The 22476-nt window shown below is 42.1% G+C and overlaps 1 protein-coding gene across 9 annotated transcripts in view; it reads right to left on the bottom strand.

The window, feature by feature from the left end:
- Positions 1 to 22476, bottom strand: part of simc1 (SUMO interacting motifs containing 1) — a 94947-nt gene that overhangs the window by 18020 nt on the left and 54451 nt on the right. For 8 of the 9 annotated variants that reach the window (XM_073067620.1, XM_073067624.1, XM_073067622.1 and 5 more), the window contains one exon: positions 4191 to 5204. In XM_073067620.1, coding sequence (XP_072923721.1) covers positions 4191 to 5204 — 1014 coding nt within the window. Of the gene's footprint in view, positions 1 to 4190; positions 5205 to 14748; positions 15088 to 22476 lie in introns of those variants that run through there. The other variant, XM_073067619.1, reaches the window with a different exon arrangement.

The following is a 22476-nucleotide window of genomic DNA, read 5'->3' on the forward strand; positions in this document are numbered from 1 at the left end:
CCACCTGAATTTGGCTCAGGACAGCAAACCTTCTCCTCTGAAATATGTATTACTTCGCTGCTACTTTGCCTTTCTATACACTCTGTACCTGTCTCCCCAGTAAACACAGATGCAAAAAAAAAATCCATTTATGATCTCCCCATCTCTCTCAGCTACATGCATAATTACCATTCTGATCTTCCAGAGGACCAGTTCTGTCCCTTGCAATCCCTTTGCTCTTAATGTATCTGTAGAAATCCCTAGTATTCTCCTCCACCTTGTCTGCTAGAGCAATCCTATTCCTCCTTTTAGCCTTCCTGATTTCCTTCCTAAGGGTTCCCTTGCATTTCCTATACTGTTCAAGTACCTCATTTGCTCCAACCTGCCTATACCTGCTACGCAAACAAGAGAAAATCTGCAGATGCTGAAAATCTGAGCAACACACACAAAATGCCGGAGAAACTCAGCAGGTCAGGCAGCACCTATGGAAAAAAGTACAGTTGACATTTTGGGCCAAAACCCTTTGGCAGGACTGGAGAAAAAAAGCCGAGGAGTAGATTTGAAAGTTGGGGGGAGGGGAGAGAGAAACACCAGGTGATAGATGAAACCTGGAGGGGAAGGGATGAAGCAAAGAACTAGGAAGTTGAATGGTGAAAGAGACAGAAGGCCACAGAAGAAAAAAATAATAGGTGTGGGGGGTAGGAGCAACATGGGGAGACAATGGGTGGGCAAGGAGATAACATGAGCGAGGGACAAGGGGATGGGAAATGGTGAGGGGGGGGGAGGCATTACTGGAAGTTTGAGAAATCGATGTTCATGCCATCAGGTTGGAGGCTACTCAAACGGAATATAAGGTGCTGTTCCTCCAGCCTAAGTGTGGCCTTATCCCGGCAGTGGAGGAGGCCATGGATGTACATATCGGAATGAGAATGTGAGTGGAATTAAAATGGGTGGACATTGGGAGATCCTGATTGTTCTGGCGGATGGAGCATAGAAGCTTGGTGAAGCGGTCTCCCAATCTACATTGGGTCTCACCGATATACAAGAGGCCACACAGGGAGCATCTAACACACAGGAATCCCAGTAGACTCACAGGTGAAGTGTCCGCAGGGATCGACTCCCTTATCCATTCATCCCTCCCCACTGATCTCCCTCCTGGCACTTACCCTTGCAAGTGAAACAAGTGCTACACCTGCCCCTACACCTCCTCCCCCACTACCATTCAGGGCCCCAAACAGTCCTTCCAGGTGAGGTGACACTTCACTTGTGAGTCTGTTGAGGTCATATACTGTGTTCGGTGCTCCTGGTGTGGCCTCTTGTATGTCGGTGAGACCTGACGTAGATTTTGAGACTGCTTCACCAAGAATCTACGCTCCATCTGCTAGAACAAGAAGGATCCTTCCTCCACCCCCTCCCCATTTTTCCTTTCTTCCATGGCCTACTGCCTCTTTCACCAATCAACTTCCTAGCTCTTTGCTTCATCTCTCCTTCTCCAAGTTTCACCTATTGTCTGATGTTTCTCTCTCCCCTCCCCCCACCTTTCAAAGCTATTCCGCAGCTTTTTTTCTCCAGTCCTGCTGATAGATTCTGGCCTGAAATGTCGACTACATTTTCCATAGATGCTGCCTGGCCTGCTGAGTTTCTCCAACATTTTGTGTGTTACACCAGCAATGCGCCTCCTTTTTTCTTAACCAGGGCCTCAGTTATCTCAAAAGGTTCCTTAAACCTATTATCCTTGCCTTTATTCTGATAGGGACATATAAACTGTACTCTCAAAATTTCATTTTTAAAGACTCCCTACTTACCAACTATACCTTTGCCAGAAAACAACCTTGTCCCAATCCACACTTGTCAGATCCTTTCTGATACATCAAAATTAGCCTTTCTCCATTTACAAATCTCAACCCAAGTCCCAGACCTATCCTTTTTCATAATTACCTTGAAACTAATGGCATTATAATAACTTGATACACGGTGTTCCTCTACACAAACTTCTGTCAGATTTAGGAGATTTAGTGCCGTGCTCTCTCCAGTGAGAACTTCTAAGTACTGATTGAGGCAATCTCCTGAACGCGTTTGACAAACTCTTTTCTATCCCACCCTATTACAGCTTGGGAGTCCCAGTCAATATGTGGGAAGTTAAAATCACCTACTATCACAAACTTGTAATAGTCTATAATCTCTCTACAAATTTACTCCTCTAAATCCCACGGACTGTTGGAGGTGACCTATAATATAATTCCATTAATGTGGCCATATCTTTCTTATATCCCAGTTCTACCCAAAAAGCCTCACCAGACAAGTGCTCTAGTCTGCCCTGATTGAGCAATGCTGTGACATTTTCCTTAACTAGTAATATCACCCCACCCTAAAACAATGGAACCCTGGAATATTAAGCTACCAGTCCTGTCCCTCCTGCAACCAAGTCTCACTAATAGCTACAATGTCATAAATCTATTTGCTGATTCATGCCCTAAGCTTATCTGCCTTTCCTACAATATTCCCTGCATTGAAATAAATGCAGTTCAGAAAATTAGTCCAACCATGTTCAACCTTTTGATTCCTGACTTTGTACGTAATTTCACAGCATCTTTCTGCACAATCTGTTCTGGTGCTCTGGTTCCCATTCTCCCTTCAACTCTAGCTTAAACTCCCTTGCACCCCCCCACCCCAATCCAAGCAGCACTAGCAAACTTTCCCGGTAGGACATTAATCCCCCTCCAGTTCAGGTGCAAAACGCACCTTCTGTACAGGTCCTACCTTCTCTAGAAGAGAGACCAATAATCCAAAAATATGAAGCTCTTCCTCCTGCTCCATCTCCTTAGCCTTGTGTTAGATGAATGATCTTCTTATTTCTGGCCTCACCAGCATGTAGCATGGGAAGCAATCCTGAGAACACAACCCTCGTATGTCCTGTCCTTTAATTTAGCATTTAACTCCCTGAACTCATCACCCCGCCTACCAATGTGGACTCTCACCCTCCCAATTAAGAATGGATGCTGTGGACTCAATCTGAGATGTCCCTGATCCACATCCTTAGGCTGTGTTGATTGTTAATGCAAACAACATTCTTCACTGAACACCTCAATGTACATGTGGTAAATAAATGCATCTGAAGGTTTCCTGAGGATTGGGGATTGTAGAAGGATCTGAAGAGTGCTGAGGCAGGTTCCTTGTGCAGGACGGTGGATAGGAGAGGTGTCTACAAGAGCATGAGTATTCGATATGAATGCCTGCACTGTTTTGGAGCGATACAATGCAGCTAATCGTTCATTCCAGTTGTAAATGCAAAAGCTGTATTTGTGGAGCGTTCCCTACTTTACTATTGAAATGCTTTGGTTCTTCCTCAACACAGGAGTGAGCTGCAAAGTGGCACATCCATTGTACGGCAGATCATGAGGCAATGTTTCTGAGTATGAGGTTGATTTTGATTCTGAGAACTGAGAAGGCACTTGTGTAATCATCTAATTCCAGCTTGACCTCAGCTCAAATAAACAATCATGCATGTTGTTATCCAACTGAACTATTACATGCATGTCTTGCTCTCCATTCAAAACTAGAGGTCATCAAAAGCCCGAGACCTAATCAGAGGGTTAAAGGGTAGCATGGAAATGATTTGGAGTTACAGTAATATTCACATCTGAACTACTGATTTGATGCACATACAGATTCGCAAGAGAGTTCAAACATAACATATATTCCAGGCCAAGCTCCAGTCAAAAGCCATCACCAATATAATTTACAGCCTGACGGAATGGGTCCAACAGCTTGGTGACAGAAGTAAAGAAGATTAAATTTATTTAAATGACAATACTTTGACAGATTTCATCATGATCCACTTAGCAAAATTAAACCAGGTAGGTTAGAAGGAGAGATTTCACTCTATGTTTCATAAAGATATACCGGGTAGGTTAACTGGTCATTGTAAATTACCCCGTGGTTAAGTTAGGGTTAAATCTGGGTCATTGGGGGTGCTGGGCAGTGCGGCTTGAAGGGCCAGAAGGACCTATTCCATGTTGTATCTCTAAATAAATAAATATTGTAATGGGGTTAGTGACTCAAATAATCAGATAGTCATAATCAAATGGCTTGACTTACAAACTTCCTTTTGAATCTGTGCTTGCTTCTGAAACAATGCCATAATGTATAGATTCATACACGTTACACTTTGTTTTATCGTTTGTGGTCATATTTTATCATACAGGTCTCACCTTGTGCCATTTTTCATTTCTAAGATGCCTAACAAACAAGTGCTGAACTGGTACTCCCATGAAATAGTGAAATTTTTTCAACAATTCTTTGTCCACAGAACTGTTTGGACTTGCTTCCTTAGTTTCGTTTGAAGTCAGTAAATGGCTTTCAGATTTGTTTGGTGATAGATTCTGATCATCACACTGATCCAAAGCCAAGGCACTGTCATGTGCTTTGCTTTCAATTGGTAAAGAACATAAATCACTTTCACTTTTTTGATCCTGACTTGGAAGCTGCTGCCAAGATTTCATTGCTGGCATATTTAGATTGGAAGCAAAATGGTAAGTATTCACTTTAAGATCCTCGGTGTCCTGGGGTATCAATGGTGGTACATCTTCAATATCCATACTTAAGTTTGCTTCAAGTTCATCAACTGTGAGGTCAGATTCCTGAGAGATGCTTTTAAGATCTTCCAAAAGACCTCCATTACTACTTGGTGATGAATATGGAACAACTACATCAGGGAAAAATGTTTCCAGAGATTCTACATCACTATTTATACTTGTGTCCGTAGCTGAATCTACACTGCAAATAGAACTGATACTTAATTGACTTGAAGTTCTACAGAAATCCCCATCTGTTTCAGTGATGTGGGAATCCCAGGTTTCATCAACACCAATGAAGTCTAGTTCTGGCAAAGTGTCTTCATTAGAAAGCTTTCTGGAAATTGGTAATGATGAATTCTCTTCAGTTGTAAATTCAGCTGTTAGAAGGGGAAGAACTTTGAGGTCAGGTTCTTCCCTGCCCTTTATTGAATCAGTCTGTAACTCAGGGGACAGGTGTCCTCCATTACCATTCATTAGATCTTCATCAGAATCCAGCATAAAATGATTCAAGTTGTTGGAAACAGGAATCTGTGGGCTTTGCTCTGCTTGGTAATAGTTAGTTGAATCGACCCACATACTCCCCATATCTTTAGTGCTGTTCACTTGATTGTGCACTTCATTCTCATCCCCTGTTAAATCAATATTTTCCTGAAAGCAGAGAAAACAAGAAATGTCCAATTATTTTACTTTGAATTTTAGAAACCTATTCTTTAAAGCAGGATTATCCTCAAAACAATATTTCCATATAGTCTGGAAATTTTTTGCACTGTGAACATCAGATAAAATTCTTTGGATCAATTACTCAGAGATCTAAGGCATCACAAGTCCAATGAAGATATGGCTTATTGTGCCCACTGTGTCACTCTGAATTGAAGAAAAGAAGTGATTTTGAATGAACGTGCAAAGAATCTAGATGCTAATTCCTCAGAATAATATTAACATGGTATTTTTGGTGATAGCATTTGTTATAAATGATTAGGAATAAAAAGTACAGGCAGTCCCAGGTTATTCAAAGGTTGTTCCTTAGAATTAGCTGTCCGCCATTTTCTCAGCAAGTTAGGAATGTCCATTTTCAATATTCTGTATCATATCATTTAGCATACACTTGCTATAATACTTCCGTTCAACTAACTATTCACTCTAACACGACCCATAAACTAATACTGTCAGATGTATGTGTTTGTGTTCTAAAAAACAGTATTTTTGTCACAGATAGTTGATGAGAAATAAGCAGTAAGACAGTAAGAACTGCTTTGTTCTCTGCAGTTTCAAGCACTCAAGCTTAGAGATGCCAGAAACAACAAGGAGTGAAAATGAAATTATTTCATTACTTCAGCATAAAGAATTTGAAGGCATCGACAATTACCTTGAACTTTACAATGAAATGAAGAAACGGAGGATGCAATCGTTTAAAGTATCGTATGAAGACTGTCCACTGCTTCGGTGTCTGCACTGATTTTTTCAGTTCAGTTAAACAAAAGAGCATGGCAACGTACACAGGATGAACATGTCAATAACTATTTGGAATTAATACAAGCAACACACTCATAATGCTGGAGGAACTCAGCAGGCCAGGCAGCATCTATGGAAAAGAGTAAGGGCTGGAGAAGGGGGAATCTGATAGGAGAGGACAGAAGGCCATGGAAGAAAGGGAAGGGGAGGAACACCACAGGAGGTGATGGGCAGGTGAGGAGATAAGGTGAGAGAGGGAAATGGAATGGGGAATGGTGAAGGTGTGGGGGATTACTGGAAGTTTGAGAAATTCATGTTAATGCCATCAGGTTGGAGGCTACCCAGATGGAATACAAGGTGTTGCTCCTCCAACCCGAGTGTGGCCTCATTGCAGCAGTAGAAGAAGCCATGGACTGACACATCAGAATGGAAAGTGGAATTAAAACAGGTGGCCACTGGGAGATCCTGCTTTTTTAGACGGCTGGAGTGTAGGTGCTCGGCGACACAGCCTCCCAATCAGTATTGGGTTTACTGATATACAGGAGCCCACACCAGGAGCACCGGATACAGAAGATGACCCCCAACACGACGAAGAGAGATGACATGGATGCATTGGGAGGTGAGGACCTCAATACAACAGCTATCACTAAAGAGGTAGTGCTGAGCAAACTTGTGGGCCTAAAGATAGACAAGCCCCCGGTCCTAATAGAAAGCATGCCAGGGTACTGAAAGAAATGGCAGAGGTTTGGTGATAACTTACCAAAATTCTCTAGACTCTGGGCAGGTTCTGGTGGATTGAAAGAAGGCAAATGTCACACCACTGTTTAAAAAAGGATGTAGGCAAAAGGCATGTAACTATAGACCATTTAGTAGTTGTGAAAATGACCATGACTATAGACCATGTGTAGTTGGGAAAATGGTTGATACTATCATTAAAGAAGAAATAGCGAGGAATCTGGAAAGAAATGGATCCATCAGGCGGATGCAGCATGGATTCAGCAAAGACAGGTCCTGCTGACAAATTTACTGGAGTTCTTTGAGGATATAACAAGCACAGTGGATGGAGGAGAACAGATGGACCTTACTCGGATTTCCAGAAGGTGTTCCATAAGGTACCAGATAAAAGACTTATCCATTGGATAAGGATGCAAAGAATTGGGAGTGAAGTATTGGCATTGATAGAGAATTGGTTAACCAATACAGAGTGTTGGGATACATGGGTGTTTCTCTGGTTGGCAATCAGTAGTAAGCTGTGTGCCACAGGGGTCAGTGTTGGGCCCGCAACTGTTCACGATATATGTTAACGATCTGGAAGTGCAGTGTATCTAAGTTTGCTGATGACACTGAATGGAACAGAAAAGAAAATTGTGCCGAGGATACAGAGAGATATAGATAAGTTAAGATAAGTGAGTGAGCAAGGATCTGACAGATACAATAAAATGTTGGTAAATGCAAGGTCATCCACTTTGGATGGAAAAATGGAAGATCAGATTATTATTTAAATAATAAAAAAACTGCAGCATGCTGCTGTGCAGAGGGACTTGGGAGTGCTTGTGCATGATGCACGAGGTTGGTTTGCAGGTACAGCAGGCTATCAAGAAGGCAAATGGAATGTTGGCCTTCATTGCTAGAGGGATTGAATTTAAGAGCAGGGTGGTTATGCTGTAACTGTACAGGGTACTGCTGAGGCCACGCCTGGAGTACTGCATGCAGTTCTGTTTTCCTTATTTGAGCAAGGAGATACTGGCTTTGGAGGTGATACAGAGGAGGTTCACCAGGTTGATTTCAAAGATGAGGGGGTTAGACTATGAAGAGAGATTGAGTCATCTGGGACCATACTGAAATTTAGAAGAATGAAAGGAGATCTTATTGAAACATATAAAATAATGAAAGGAATCAGCCATGATTTTATTGAATGGCAGAGCAGGCTCGACGGTCCAGATGGCCTACTCCTGCTCCTATTTCTTATGTTCTTAACAGACTCACAGCTGAATACAGTTTTATAGCACTGCAGAGGTACTGGCAGAGTTCTAATCTGTCCTGTTTTCATTTAAATATATACATTGTTACTCAGTTAAATGATAATTTGTCTTTTTGTACCTTAATTATTTCCATCAAACTTCAGCTATTTGAGGCAGCTGCTCAGTTGGGCCAAGATATACTGGTCCTGATGTGTCCCAAATCCAGGAATCCACTGTATTTGGCTGCCCGTGGAGACGCTCTTATTCCTAGCCAGAATTGCTCTATTTTCCTCTAATTTTATCCAGAGAATATTCTGTAGTACATACTTAACCAATTTATCTCTGGAATCTTATTATAATTACAAATGGAATCAAAGAACTGTAACTCCATTATATTCAAAATATAAATTACAATTGGCTTTTGTGAGGTCATAGCTTACAGTTTAAAACCAATATTTTTTGTTTATATTCAACAATTGAAGGTGATGAGATAAAAATCAACTTCACTGAAAACTGCGCAAACAAAACTATATTTTCATGTGATCTTCATATAATTTGCATGAGTAATCAGAAAATATTGTCTGAAAATTGGGGAAATAGATCAGAAAACATCATTAATATTGACCAGTGGTTAAAGAAAGGTAGAAGGAGTCAATTTTAGAAAACCTAGCCCATTTATTTTTCAACTCTCAGTTTGAAGTTAATAACTTATCAGTTAATAACTCATCAGGGGTAATTGATAAGTTTGTGGTCTAAAGTAGAAGGAGATGAGCTATTAACTTCAAACTTTCTGCATAATCCCTCAAGGAGTTGGCCTGCATCTGCATGTAACAAGAGCTGTAAAACTCATCTCCTTCTACCTTAGGCCACAAACTTATCAATCACCCATATGTGGACACTTTCTGGAGGTCCAGGATCCGTATGCTCCACGACTGCTGGACTAAGTGTGTAAATGTAGGTGGGGAATATGTTGTAAAATAAATATGCTAGGTTTTCCAAATTTGACTCCTTCTACCTTAGTCCACGAACTTATCACCCCTTGTGGATTGTTTTAGGTTAATGACTTCTCATCGGAACTGGAATGTGTTATTATCTAATATCTGCATAGGTACTGAATCTTGTTCTCACTTCAGCTGAAAACAATTCCATCAACTTTTGTTCCAATTTCCCTTGCTTTTGCATAGAAACACACAATTTAGGAATACGAATAGGCCATTCTGCCCTTCTGATGTGGTACATTATTTAATATGATCATCGCTGATCATCTACTTCAGTACCCAGTTCCCTCTTTTCTCACCAGGGCAACTATACTGCTATTTCCTAACTTTTGTCATTCCCTTACAGGGGATTGTGATTTATTTGTATTTCTTTCAACCTGCTATCCTGTGTTTTTGGGCACAATGTAACATCTGTATTGCGATGCTAAGCATTGTATTGTTGAAAACCTTCATTCAATGCACAAGGGTAACCAAACTTCTAGTCACCAATAATTTCAGTTCTGTCCCAACCGTGCCTGGATTAAACTCAAAGAAGAGCAAGTCATCCTTCAGTAACACACCTTTCCAAGTTCAACAATGAGCTCATTAATTTCACCAAAGCAAGTGATATATTTTATCAGCTAGCGACTACTGTTAGTCGAGAACAACTTACTTCCACTTCAGTTCAGTGGTTTCTGAGGTGATTGATGATGGGATGCTTTTTTTGGTTCCACCGTTTGGTCTCATTCATCTGCTTCTAATGATCTTTTCCCAAATAATTCAGAAATAAGTAAAATGCCTTTACCACCCATTGTCACATGACAGCAACACCATCTTTACCTTCAGGATTCTCATGGATCAATGATAATCTTTTATTTTTGCACATCCTCCTGTTCCCTACAAATAAATGCATTTCCAAGTTCTGATGAAAAGCCATGGAATAAAACATTAATTCTGTTTCTCTATGCATGGTACCTCACCTACTGAATACTTGCAATAACTTGCGTTTCTGTTCAAGCCAGGTATGATGGTTGATCCAGCTCTTTGTTTCCTTTGGAAAGGGCACAAAATTTCCATTGTGATTTCCGATGAAGGGAATTCATAATGATTCAAAGAGTCGTTTGACAGGTACTTCCTGCAGAAGGGCTCTTTTACGAATCCCATTCATATCACCTCTTGACATCTTTTACTCATCTCTGTATGTCATCTTGCACCTACATCAACCTGGTTATTTAAATTTCCCTACTTTCTTTCAAAACAGTCACTTAGCTTTCCTGTTCCTCTTCAACAGCTTTGACTTGTAGTTATCTGGAATGCTTTTAACCTAAGACTTTTCTAATCATAAGATACATTGGTATCGTCCAAAGGCAGTGCTGCAAAAAGGTGGCGTCTATCATAAAGGACCCTCACCATCTGGGACATGCCCTCTTCTGGATACCACCATCATGGTGGAGGCACAGGAGCTCTTAACGTTTCAGGTACAACTTCTTCCCCTTTGCCTCTCCATGAACACCACCTTGCTATTCCTCTTTCGCAATACTGATCTTTCATAACAGTTAGTAGTTTTTATGTGTTACGCTGTACTGCCGTCACAAAACAACAAATTTCATGACGAATATCAGTCATAATAAAGCTGATGCTACCTCACATAATACTTGGAATGTATTCTTGGAGTACCAATTGAAAAGGGGCCACACCATATGGTGTTCTCAGCAGTAGAGTGAGTACAAATAATTCAGTAAACTGGTAAATTGCAGTCTTAATGGCTTTTTTTTGGAGTGTATTTGAACACTTTATAGGCTAGCAGCACATGGATACTATTGTATCAACTTTCACTCTAGAACTCACTGATTAAAACCAATCAATACAGATGATACTATTTCATCTCCAGATTTTTTTGAAACTCTTCTGCAAAGGGCAGTGGGAAAAGTCATTGAATATTTTTAAGGCAGAGGCAGGTGGCGAAATGTACAATGGGAAGGTGGAAAGCAGAATTGTGGTAATAAATTGAGGTTATTTAGTTGAATTTATCAATATAATATTTGATTTTCTTCTGTTTAATTATTTTTTAGGGCAACACAGTGGTGCAGTTGAATGAGCCACTGCCTCATAGTACAAGAGTCTGGTTCAGTCCTTATCTTGGGTGCTATGTTCAGTCTGTGTATTCCTTGTGACCACATGCTCCAATTTTCTCCCACTTCCTAAATCTGACAGGTTAATTGACCTCTAAATTGTATAGTGTGTTGGGTGAATGGCAGAATCTTGCATGAGTTGTTCTGAGAGTACGGAGAATAAAAACCAATGGTATTAGCATAGGATTAATTTAAATATGTGACTGACATTCAGCGCAGACTTGGTTGGCCAAAAGGCTTGTTTCTTTGCTGTCAACTTTTATGACTATCAACCACATGACTATCCCATCAAACACCTCCACCATCTTTTCTCTCCGCTACCATTGGGAATGAGGTACAGAAGTCTTGGAACCACACCTGTAGTTTCAGGGGCAGTTACTGCCCTACAACCACACCAGCAGGCTCAGGGACAGTCATTGCCCTACAACCACACCTGCAGGTTCAGGGGCAGTTGTTGCCCTACAATCACACCAGCAGGTTCAGGAGCAGTTATTGTTGTACAATCACACCAGCAGGTTCAGGGACAGACAGACATTGCCCCACAACCACAAGTCTCCTGTAGCGGTAAAAATAAGATCCAATATCAAAAGAAAACAATAGCCGCCAGCCTGCAACCCCAAACGGAGTTGTTAATTCTTGCGTGGCAAGCCCACAGCTCCAATGATTGCTCCAAAGAGTCAAATTCTCTATTTCGATCCTTTATTGACAACTAGTGAACATACAATTAAGTATTATTGAGCATTATCTCAGCGGTCAGCAACTATATGACCTCTGCAGTCCCAATCTACAAACTGCTGCAAAATAAGCATGAAAACACAATTTATGCACTTTGCTTTCACCACACCACACTCAGATGATGAGTTACCATAATAAACAGAGAATACATGGTTTCTACACCTCCTGAACGGATTCTGTGACCTACAGACACACTTTCAAGAACACTTTACCACCCATATTCGCAGGATTATTTGTTCTTGCACAGGTTGCTTTCTCTTGCATGCTGGTTGTTTGTCAGCCTTTGTACATGTACAGTTTCCTGTAAAATTCTACTGTATTTCATTTTCCCCCATAAATGCCCGCAGAAAATTATCCCAAGTTAGTGTATTTAGTTTGAACCTTGACTATACAACCACAACTGGTTGTTTACCTTTGGTGTACTTTGTTCATTTATGATGACAGTTCTGTTTATTTCAGGGCTCAGGAAGGTGTGGTGACAGTAAACAACAGACATAGAAGAAAGGCTGTGCCTAAGTCAAAAACAAAATTGATTAGGTAACAACAGAGATGATAGGACATGGGAAGAGAAATGCTGAGACCTGACAAAGGAGATTCAATCTGTAACATTATTTCTCTTTCACAGGCTCTCAGCCCCCTGCTCTACTCACTTTACACCTATGACTGTGTGGCTAAGCACAGCTCCAATGCCATTTTCAAGTTTGCTGATGACACCACTGTTGTACACTGAATCAAAGGGGATGATGAATCGGCATATAGGAGTGAGACTGAAAATCTGAATGAGTGGTGCCACAACAACATCCTCTTACTCAATGTCAGAAAGACTAAGGAGCTGATTACTGACTTCAGGAGGAGGAAGCCAGAGAACCATGAGCCACCCCTCATCAGAGGTGGGGAGGGTCAGCAACATTAAATTCCTGTGTCACTATTTCAGAGGATCTATCTTGGGGAGCATCTTACGAAGAAAGCATGGCAGTGCCTCTACTTCCTTAGGAGTTTGCATAGATTTGGCATGACATCTAAAACTTTGACAAACTTCTATAGATGTGTAGTGGAGAGTATATTGACTGGCTGCGTCATAGCCTGCTATGGAAACACTAATGCTTTTCAATGGAACATCCTACAAAAATTAGTGGCTCAGTCCATCATGAGTAAAGCTCTCCCCACCACTGAATACATCTACATTATGTTATTAGTTTTGCTACAACAAGTGTATGGGACATTGGAAAAAAAGTTGAATTTCCCCATGGGGATGAATAAAGTATCTATCTATCTATCTATCTACATGAAACGGTATTGCAGGAAAGCAGCATCCACATCAGGGACCCCCACCACCCAGACTATGCTCTCTTCTCGCTGCTGTCATCAGCAAGGTACAGGTGCTTCAGGACTCACACCAGCAGGTCCAGGAACAGTTAACTATCAGGCTCTTGAGTCAAAGGGGATTACTTCACTAGCCCAGGGGCCTTTTATGCACTGTGGACCGGTTTAATATTGACAATATTCTTGCGGACCGGCCGACGGAGGGGGGTGGGTTTAATCACGACCGGAATATAGGTGATCAGTCAACTATCAGTCACTAATAAGTGGCTAATACACTCAATTTCGTTTCTAAAAGGGTTTATCTAACAAATTTAATATTAAAAACATAGCTCATATTTTCCTCGCATGAACATAGTGATAAGTCAATTATAACTCTCTAATAAATCAATAGCATCATAACATTTTTAGTAATGTTTGGATATTAAACACACAGCATATATTTTCCTCGTATGAATATATAAAATAATTGCAACACACTAGTGAGAGGACAAGGCAAGGGCCGGAGGTCCCTGTGCCGGGGCCTCGGCGGTCGCAGTCCGGAGAGAGCGACCGACTGAGCGAGGAGTGCGACAGGGCGCCCCCACCCCACCACCCCCTTGTAGGTAGGTAGGATCTATCTGCCGACAAAAGTTTGGCTCGAGGAATGACTTTCACTAGATCGCAGCGAGGTAGCCGCTCTGCTACTTATTAAACACAGCCCGAATTAGGTCGTCTGCAAATATTTTAGCACTGTGTTCCCCACGAACATTCGGTGTGCTAAACAGGTTCAGAGGCGGCGCGTTACCCGAGGGCAACCAGTGACGGCTGGCGCGAGGGTATCACTGCGTTTAGGAGACTGATGACACAGCGTGGGTAACGATCGTGCGTTCAAGTTCAACAGTGAGCGTGAGGAACGGTGCAGCTGACTCGCATCGTTTCCTCGCACTAGCCCCATCAATGAAATGTTCTCACAACCTATAGACTCACTTTCAAAGACATTCATCTCATGTTCTTGATATTTATTGCTTACTTATTACTATTACTTCATTTTTGTACTTGCACAGTTTGCTGTCTTTTGTACACTGGCTGAATATACAAGCTGCCGCTGTTGTGGTCTTTCAATTCCGTTATGGTTATCATTCAATGGATTTATAGAATACACCCACAAGAAAATGAATCTCAGGGTTGAATATGGTAACACTTTGATAATAAATTTACTTTGAACTCTGCCTGACCTGCTGTGTTTCCAGCATTTTGTTTTTGTTTTTATTACAAGATTCCCAGTGTCTGCAAGTTTTTGAAGTACACAAAAGGATTGGCGACGGGTCTCAAAGATTTCAAAACAAAGGGTCAGAAAGATGTGAGCAATTCTGTGCCAGTAAGTACAATACAAAACAAACCAGTGGCTGTTAACCACAACTAGGGAATGCTAGGAATCTTTCAAAGCTTGCTCTCCATTGTCTGATCTTCCAACCCTGGTTCCTCGCCGGGTGGATACTTCTTTGTGACGTCACACGCGCACCCCGACGGTTGCCAGCATCCAACATCGCGTCTAACTACCCATCACTGCTCGCAAACACTTCCGCTTTGTTTTTTATCTCTGGGTCAGTCACCAAACCCTGCTCACACTCACCCCGAAGGAGCAGCCTGGCTGCTGCGACCCCTGATAGCGGTTTCCCTCCGAGCAGTCACGCTGGGAGCGGCATAATCCGCAGCTTTCGGTCTTCAGGTCTCGGGCCAGGGTTGTCACCCCGACTATCTCCACGTCCGAGTCCGAGTCTGAATTGATCTCAATCACGTCCTCCATGACTCCGTCGTTCTGCCACTTCAAACGTGCCGTCGGCAAGGTTCCACTCGAGCTCTGGCCGCGCGGTTTTCCCCCGAGAGCGAGAGATACTCGCGAAACGGACGAGAAACGGTGACTCGGCCGTAGACTACCAAGGAGCCTGCCGCCATGTTTGAGACTGGCAGAGCTGTCAGCACCTGCTCGCTAGCGCCCCCTGCAGCCAATCCCAGTGCTGCGGCAGTGCCCCACCCTGAGCACTGTGCTACTCATGGAAGGACACAGCCCATTATTCTCAATCTCACATCTCGTGTTCAACTCCCACTCTGGGGAATAAGTGCACAAGTTTTAGACAGGAAAATCTACAATCCGAACCTTGTTGCAATGCAAGAAGTATCATCTTTCAGATAGGATATTAAATTGGGGCCCACAGTTACCAAGTAGTCTTTGCTCAGAATTTCATCTTTGGAGTTCAGTCAATATTCTGGTAAATTCACTCCCTGCAAGGCCAATACTTAATTCCTGAGCTGGAGCTGCTCATGATACTCCAGATATGGTCCAACCAGAGTTTTATACAATTTTTTTCTCCTCTCCTGTACTCCAGTCTGTTGCATAGTTTTGTGTTAGAATTGGTTATTTTTTCTATACCTTTCTTGACAATTTACACAAACTCCCATGTGTTTGTTTCTGGCTTCAATTATTCTCAAAGTACAGGGATGTATGTTGAAGGCAACATGACCTAATTTCCTGGACATAATTCTAATTGCACAAGCAATTAAATAATTCAGGTCCATCTGATTTGCCATTACAAATACCTACTTGCACCAGGGATAGGACAGACATTCTAGCTTTTGTTGATTTACTAGTGAGGTAAAGGGGAGTCAGAGACTTTGCTCCCGCTGTTTAGTGGGAGAATAGTGAGAAAGCAGGGAACTATAGACCGGTTAGCCTGACGTCAGTGGTGGGAAAGATGCTGGAGTCAATTATAAAAGAGGAAATTACGACACATTTGGATAGCAGTAGAAGGATCAGTCTGAGCCAGGATGGATTTATGAAGGGAAAATCATGCTTGACTAATCTTCTGGAGTTTTTTGAGGATGTAACTATGAAAATGGACAAGGGAGAGCCAGTGGATGTAGTGTACCTGGACTTCCAGAAAGCTTTTGATAAAGTCCCACATAGGAGATTAGTGGGCAAAATTAGTGCACATAGTATTGGGGGCAGAGTCCCGACATGGATTGAAAATTGGCTGGCTGACAGGAAACAAAGATTAACGGGTCCCTTTTGGAATGGCAGGCTGTGACCAGTGAGGTACCGCAAGGTTTGGTGCTGGGACCGCAGCTGTTTACAATATACATTAATGATTTAGATCAGAGGTGTCGAACTCAATTGCACATGGGGCCAAAACTCAAAGCACACTTTAGGTCGCGGGCCGAACAGGATAAACATTTATTGAACACACTAAAACTAAACATTTTTTGAACATAAATATGAATAAAAACAGACAGGAATATTATTCCAGAAAAAATAAACTAAAACTTTAAATAACTTAAATATTTTGCTTTCCATAAAAATATCTCCAGTCAGTATTATACAAGTTAGAAATATGAGCATGCTGCAAAAAAACCCTGAAAATATAAATAAAATTTGTGCTTTTCAGCAAAAGTTAAAACAACAACAAATCAAAACACTCAGTTTTCTTTGCTCTTATGCCGTTTTGTCAGAGCTGGATGCTTGGCATCTTTTCTTGGCAATAAGTTCGTTTAGGTTTGGTGTAAGGTTCTGTGTTGTGGAGATTCTCAGGATGGACTGCAGGTGTTCATCAGTGAGACGACTCCTGTGTGATGTTTTGTTAATCTTCATCACTGAGAAAAGCTTCTCACACAGATATGTGCTACCAAACATGCACAAGGTTCGAGCCGCATGTAGACGGAGCTGAGGCATTGCTTCAGGAATGGAGCGAATAAACAGTGTCGTACTTTGCCTTTAGTGTCCCATTACACTGCAGCTCTATCAGCTCCATCTGAATCTGTACAGGTGCAGTTTCCACGTCGACGGCAAATGGGTTGCGAAGCAGCTCGAAACTAATTTTTTGTGCTTCGAAGTCACCAAAGCGCCGTGCGAACTCAGTGCGAAGTGCGCTCAGTTTATCAGCAAAGTGCGCATTTGGGAACATCATTGCGCCGACCTGGTTCAACATTACTTGGCAACAGGGAAAATGAGGCAAGTTGCACTGGTGCATTTGTGTCTCCCATAAGAGCAGCTTCACTTGAAATGCCTTCACTGCATCATACATGTCAGTGATCAAGCGGTCACGTCCCTGGAGCTGAAGGTTTAAGACGCTGAGATGTGTTCTTATGTCAGCCAGAAACGCCAACTCACATTTCCACTTTTCATCCGCAAAACTGTGGAGTCTTTTCCTTTACTGCAATGAACTGACAGATTTCCTTGTTGAGCTTAAAAATTCTATTGAGAACTTTTCCCCGACTCAGCCAACGCACCTCTGTATGATAAGGAATGTCGGCAAACTCTGAATCTATTTCCCGCATAAAAGACTGAAATTGCCGGTGATTTAAACCTTTAGCTCGGATAAAGTTTATGGCTTGTGTTACAGTGCTCATTACATGTTCCATCTTTAGGACTTTACCACACAGCGTTTCTTGGTGTATGATGCAGTGATATGTTGAATTTCCCCATGGGGATGAATAAAGTATCTATCTATCTATCTATGTTGTTAACTCACCAGTACAGTTCTCCTCCTGCATCTTTACCCGCATCCTTCCCACTTAGTCCACTTTTTTCACCGCACATCGCCGGTGCTCCATCTGTTGTAAGTCCAATAAGTTTGTCCCAGGGCAATTTCATGTTGGTTACACTTTGACATACATTTTCAAAAATGTCTTTTCCTGTTGTTGTCCCGTGCATCGATTTAATGTTCAATATTTCCTCTGTAACGCACAAATTGGAGTCCACTCCTCGGATGAAGATAGCCAGCTGTGCAGTGTCCGTCATATCAGCACTTTCATCCACAGCAAGCGAGTATGCAATAAATGGGTTGCTTCTTTCAATCAACTGTGTTCTTAAATCAGTGGCTATCTCACAAACTATACTCAGCAACCCATCGGTTTTGAAAGACTCTTTTTTCAGAATCAACTTTTCTCTTCGCCATTGTTAGGGGTTAGCTTTGACTTCAGAATAGCGTTGTATACAGCAACAGACGCTTGACGCGGGAATGTTCCCGGGTAGCCTATCGGCAGCTGTTGTGCTGCATTATGGGATCTGTAATTTGTGTGTTATCAGCGCTTCATACCGCCAGGCCATTAATAATTAAAATAATAGATCTAAAATGATCTCGCGGGCCGGATATAATTGTACGCTGGGCCGGATATGACCCGCAGGCCTTGTGTTTGACACCTATGATTTAGATGAAGGGATTAAAAGTAACATTAGCAAATTTGCTGATGACACAAAGCTGGGTGGCAGTGTGAAATGTCAGGAAGATGTTATGAGAATGGAGGGTGACTTGGACAGGTTGGGTGAGTGGGCAAATGTGTGGCAGATGCAGTTTAATGTGGATAAATGTGAGGTTATCCACTTTGGTGGCAAGAACAGGAAGGCAGATTACTATCTAAATGGAGTCAAATTAGGAAAAGGGGAAGCACAACGAGATCTAGGTGTTCTTGTACATCAGTCAATGAAAGCAAGCATGCAGGTACAGCAGGCAGTGAAGAAAGCTAATGGCATGCTGGCCTTTATAACAAGAGGAATTGAGTATAGGTAAAGAGGTCTTTCTGCAGCTGTACAGGGCCCTGGTGAGACCCCACCTGGAGTATTGTGTGCAGTTTTGGTCTCCAAATTTGAGGAAGGACATTCTTGCTATTGAGGGGGTGTAACGTAGGTTCACAAGGTTAATTCCCGGAATGGCGGGACTGTCATATGTTGAAAGATTGGAGCGACTGGAGGCTTGTATACACTGGAATTTAGAAGGATGAGAGGGGATCTGATTGAGACATATAAGATTATTAAGGGATTGGACACGCTGGAGGCAGGAAGCATGTTCCCGCTGATGGGTGACTCCAGAACTAGAGGCCACAGTTTAAGAATAAGGGGTAGGCCATTTGGAACAGAGATGCAGAAAAACTTTTTCACCCAGAGAGTGGTGGATATGTGGAATGCTCTCCCCAGAAGGCAGTGGAGGCCAAGTCTCTGGATGCATTCAAGAGAGAGTTAGATAGAGCTCTTATAGATAGCAGGGTCAAGGGATATGGGGAGAGGGCAGGAACAGGATACTGATTGTGTATGATCAGCCATGATCACAGTGAATGGTGGTGCTGGCTAGAAGGGCTGAATGGCCTACTCCTGCACCTATTGTCTATTGTTTCCAAAAAAGGTTTATCAATTAAAACCAAAGGCCAAGTTTATGTAATTTTATCTTGTCACTAACAAATAAAGGTTTCAGTAAAACACAGTATAGAAAACTATCTAGAGACCTAACAATTGTTTCCTGGCGACATATAATTTAATGACAAATTTAATAAAAGCTAAATTAAGTAACCTTTGGTATTTAAAAATTCTGAAACCTGAAAGTCCAAAATATTCAGAGTAAAAAAACTAACATTTTTCTCATTAACTCTACCTTTTCCTCAGCAAGGTATCTTGCACTTTTGAACATAATTTAATCACCTCATTATTTTAAAGCCTTTCCCTGACCCCTCCATCCACTGCTCCAACCCCTTGTTACTAACTGTAGGCTTGCTTTATTTTTAACATAGCACATTATTCGACAGGCATCTTTCATTGTACAGCTCCCTTCTGTGTGCACGTGTTTGTATATTTGTGTGAGACAAGGGAAGAAAGCAAGTTAGGGAACCGATACGTTGAGCTGCAAGCTGGAATCTGCTAAGGCAGCAATATGCCTTAAAAACTTGACAGGTTTTTGAGAAGGTGATAGAGGTGCTTGATGAGGGTAAGACAGTGGACATTGTCTACATGAACCTTAGTAAGGCATTTGATAAGGTTCCTCATAGTAAGTTGATTCAGAAGACAATGATGCATGAAATAAGGGAGGCATAGTAATATAGTGGTTATCAAAATGATTTACAGTACCAGCAACCCGAGTTCAATTCCCCCTGCTGCCTGTAAGGAGTTGTATGTTTTCCCTGTGACTATATGGGTTCCCTCTGGGTGCTCTGGTTTCCTCCCACAGTGTGAAGATGTTGGAAAGGCTAATTAGTCATTGCAAATTGTCCCTTGATTAGGCTGGGATTAAATTGGAGGATTGCTGGGTTGACTCCACGCTACATCTCAATAAATAAATCCATGGTAAATTGCAAGTTTGGATTTGGAATTGCAAGTACCAATTGAAGAGGGGGAATAGGGGTGGGAAGTTGTTATTCTGGCTGCAGGTCTACGATCAGTGGTGTTCTGCAAGGATTGATCCTGGGGTTTCTGTCATTTGTGATATGCATCAATGAGTTGATGAAAATTGAGAAGGATGGATTAGCAAGTTTGTAGATAATACCAAGATTGGTGGAGTTATAGACAAGTATAAAGGATTGTAAGATGTAGATAGTTATAGATATGGGCAGAGAGGTGGCAGATAAAGTTTAATCCGGACAGTTGTGAGGTGTTGCACTTTGGGAGGTGAAAGGTGAAATTATGCATTAGTAGCAGACACCTTAGCAGCATTAATGTACAGAGGGATCTTGGGAACCAGGATGAACCTGAATGTGGCTATGCAAGTGGAAAAGTTGGTAATGAAAACATTGGGATCTTTGCCTTTATTGATAGGAGTGCTGAGTATAAAAGTCACGCTGCAGCAATATAAAGTATTAGTCAGAATGCACTTGGAGTATTCCTTGTATTTTCTGTTACCTGGATTAGAGGTTTATCCAAAGAGAGGTTGGATAAACTTGTGTTGTTCTTCCCAGAGCATCAGAAACTGAGGGGAGACCTGATAGAGGTTTTTTAAATTATGTGAGGCATTGATAGGGTAGATAGTCAAAATTATTCACCCAGGGTAGAAATGTCAAACACTAGAGTGAATGTTTTTAAGGTCAGAAGGAGGAAGTTTGAAGGTGATGTGAGGGGCAATTTTTTTCTTAAATGCAGAGTGGTGGCTGCCTGATATGGGTTGTCAGGGGTAGTAGTGGAAGCAGGCAGTTTGGTGGGGTGTAAGAGGCTTTTAGATAGAAACATAGAAAACCTACAGCACAACACAGGCCCTTAGGCCCACAATGCTGTGCCGAGACACGAGTATGAAGGGAATGGAGGGATATGCTTGAAATGCAGGAGGAGGACATTCAGTAGAAATCAGCATCAAGGTGGGCATAGCATTGTGGGTTGAATGGTCTGTTCAATGCTGCACTGTTCCATGATGATTAAGTGCTGGTCAAGATCATGGGGTGGTGCAATTGCTTTAGGAAATAACTGGCTCATGCATATATCATGACTTGGCCAAATTCCTGGCCACTAATTTACCAGATAGTTTGTGTGAATACAATGTGACCATCTGGAACATTTTCCTCTTTCATTCAATTAGTAGAGTAAAGCTAATAGGACTTGATGTTTCAATCCCTATGATAAGTTGGCACTCTCGATGTTGGTGGTGGGCTTGGAGTGGTGACAAGGAGGGTAGATACCTCAATCGGGGTCTTCTTTGACATTCTTTGACATTTTGATGATAAGTCCACGATGTCTCCAGAGGGCTCAATGGTGCTACCTGGCATCCCAGACACACCCCCCTCAGTTCCATACCCTCTTGTCTTCATCTTGCAGCCCAGTTGTTGTCTTTCCTTTTAATCCAAATCCAATTACTGCTTTCTTCTGCTGCATTTGACAAGGACCTGATAGCTTGTTGGAGTGAATAACCCCTCACTCCCATCTTCTTCAATAGACTGGTTGTCAATGTAGCCATGAATCCCCTGCATCCCACTTCTACAGGGAAAATCTTGGTCTTCCAGCCATTCTGGGCAGCTTCAGCTGCCAGTTCAGAGTACTTGGTCTTTTTCCTCTCATAAGCTTCTTCAACACCACCTTCCCATGGTACTGTCAATTCCACAACATATGCCAGCTTGGCTGTTGTGGACCACAGGACCATGTCTGGCCGGAGTGTTGTAGCCTCAATGTCTGGGGGAAACACAAGCTTTTTTCACAAGTCCACGTTCATTTTCCAATCCTGAGCAAACTGCAGAATACTTACCTCTTTTGGTGTTATATGGTGCTCTGGAGGTTGGCCTGCTGATACAAATCATGTGATGTGAACATTTCCTGCCAATGTTTGTGGGAGAACATTTGTGGTGATTTGCCTGTTTCAAGATTGATGCCAGCTGTCTGAGAACTTGGTTATGCCGCCCCTGGCTGAGGCTCGTGGTGCATCCTGTTAAAATGTGCCTTCGTGATCCAGGTGCTTGACAAAGAAAGCAAGTGGGTCTTCTCCCCACCACTGGTTCAGGTTCTGGGGTGAGGATAGGAGGTCATAAGTGGCTCTGACGACAAAACTTAGCTGAAATTCCTCCATCTTCCAGATGTCACGCTAGCTGAGTTACCTCTTTTCCAGGCTCTCCCAATTAGTCCATT

This window comes from Hemitrygon akajei, chromosome 15, assembly GCF_048418815.1.
Source record: "Hemitrygon akajei chromosome 15, sHemAka1.3, whole genome shotgun sequence".
NCBI classification, from domain to species: domain Eukaryota; kingdom Metazoa; phylum Chordata; class Chondrichthyes; order Myliobatiformes; family Dasyatidae; genus Hemitrygon; species Hemitrygon akajei.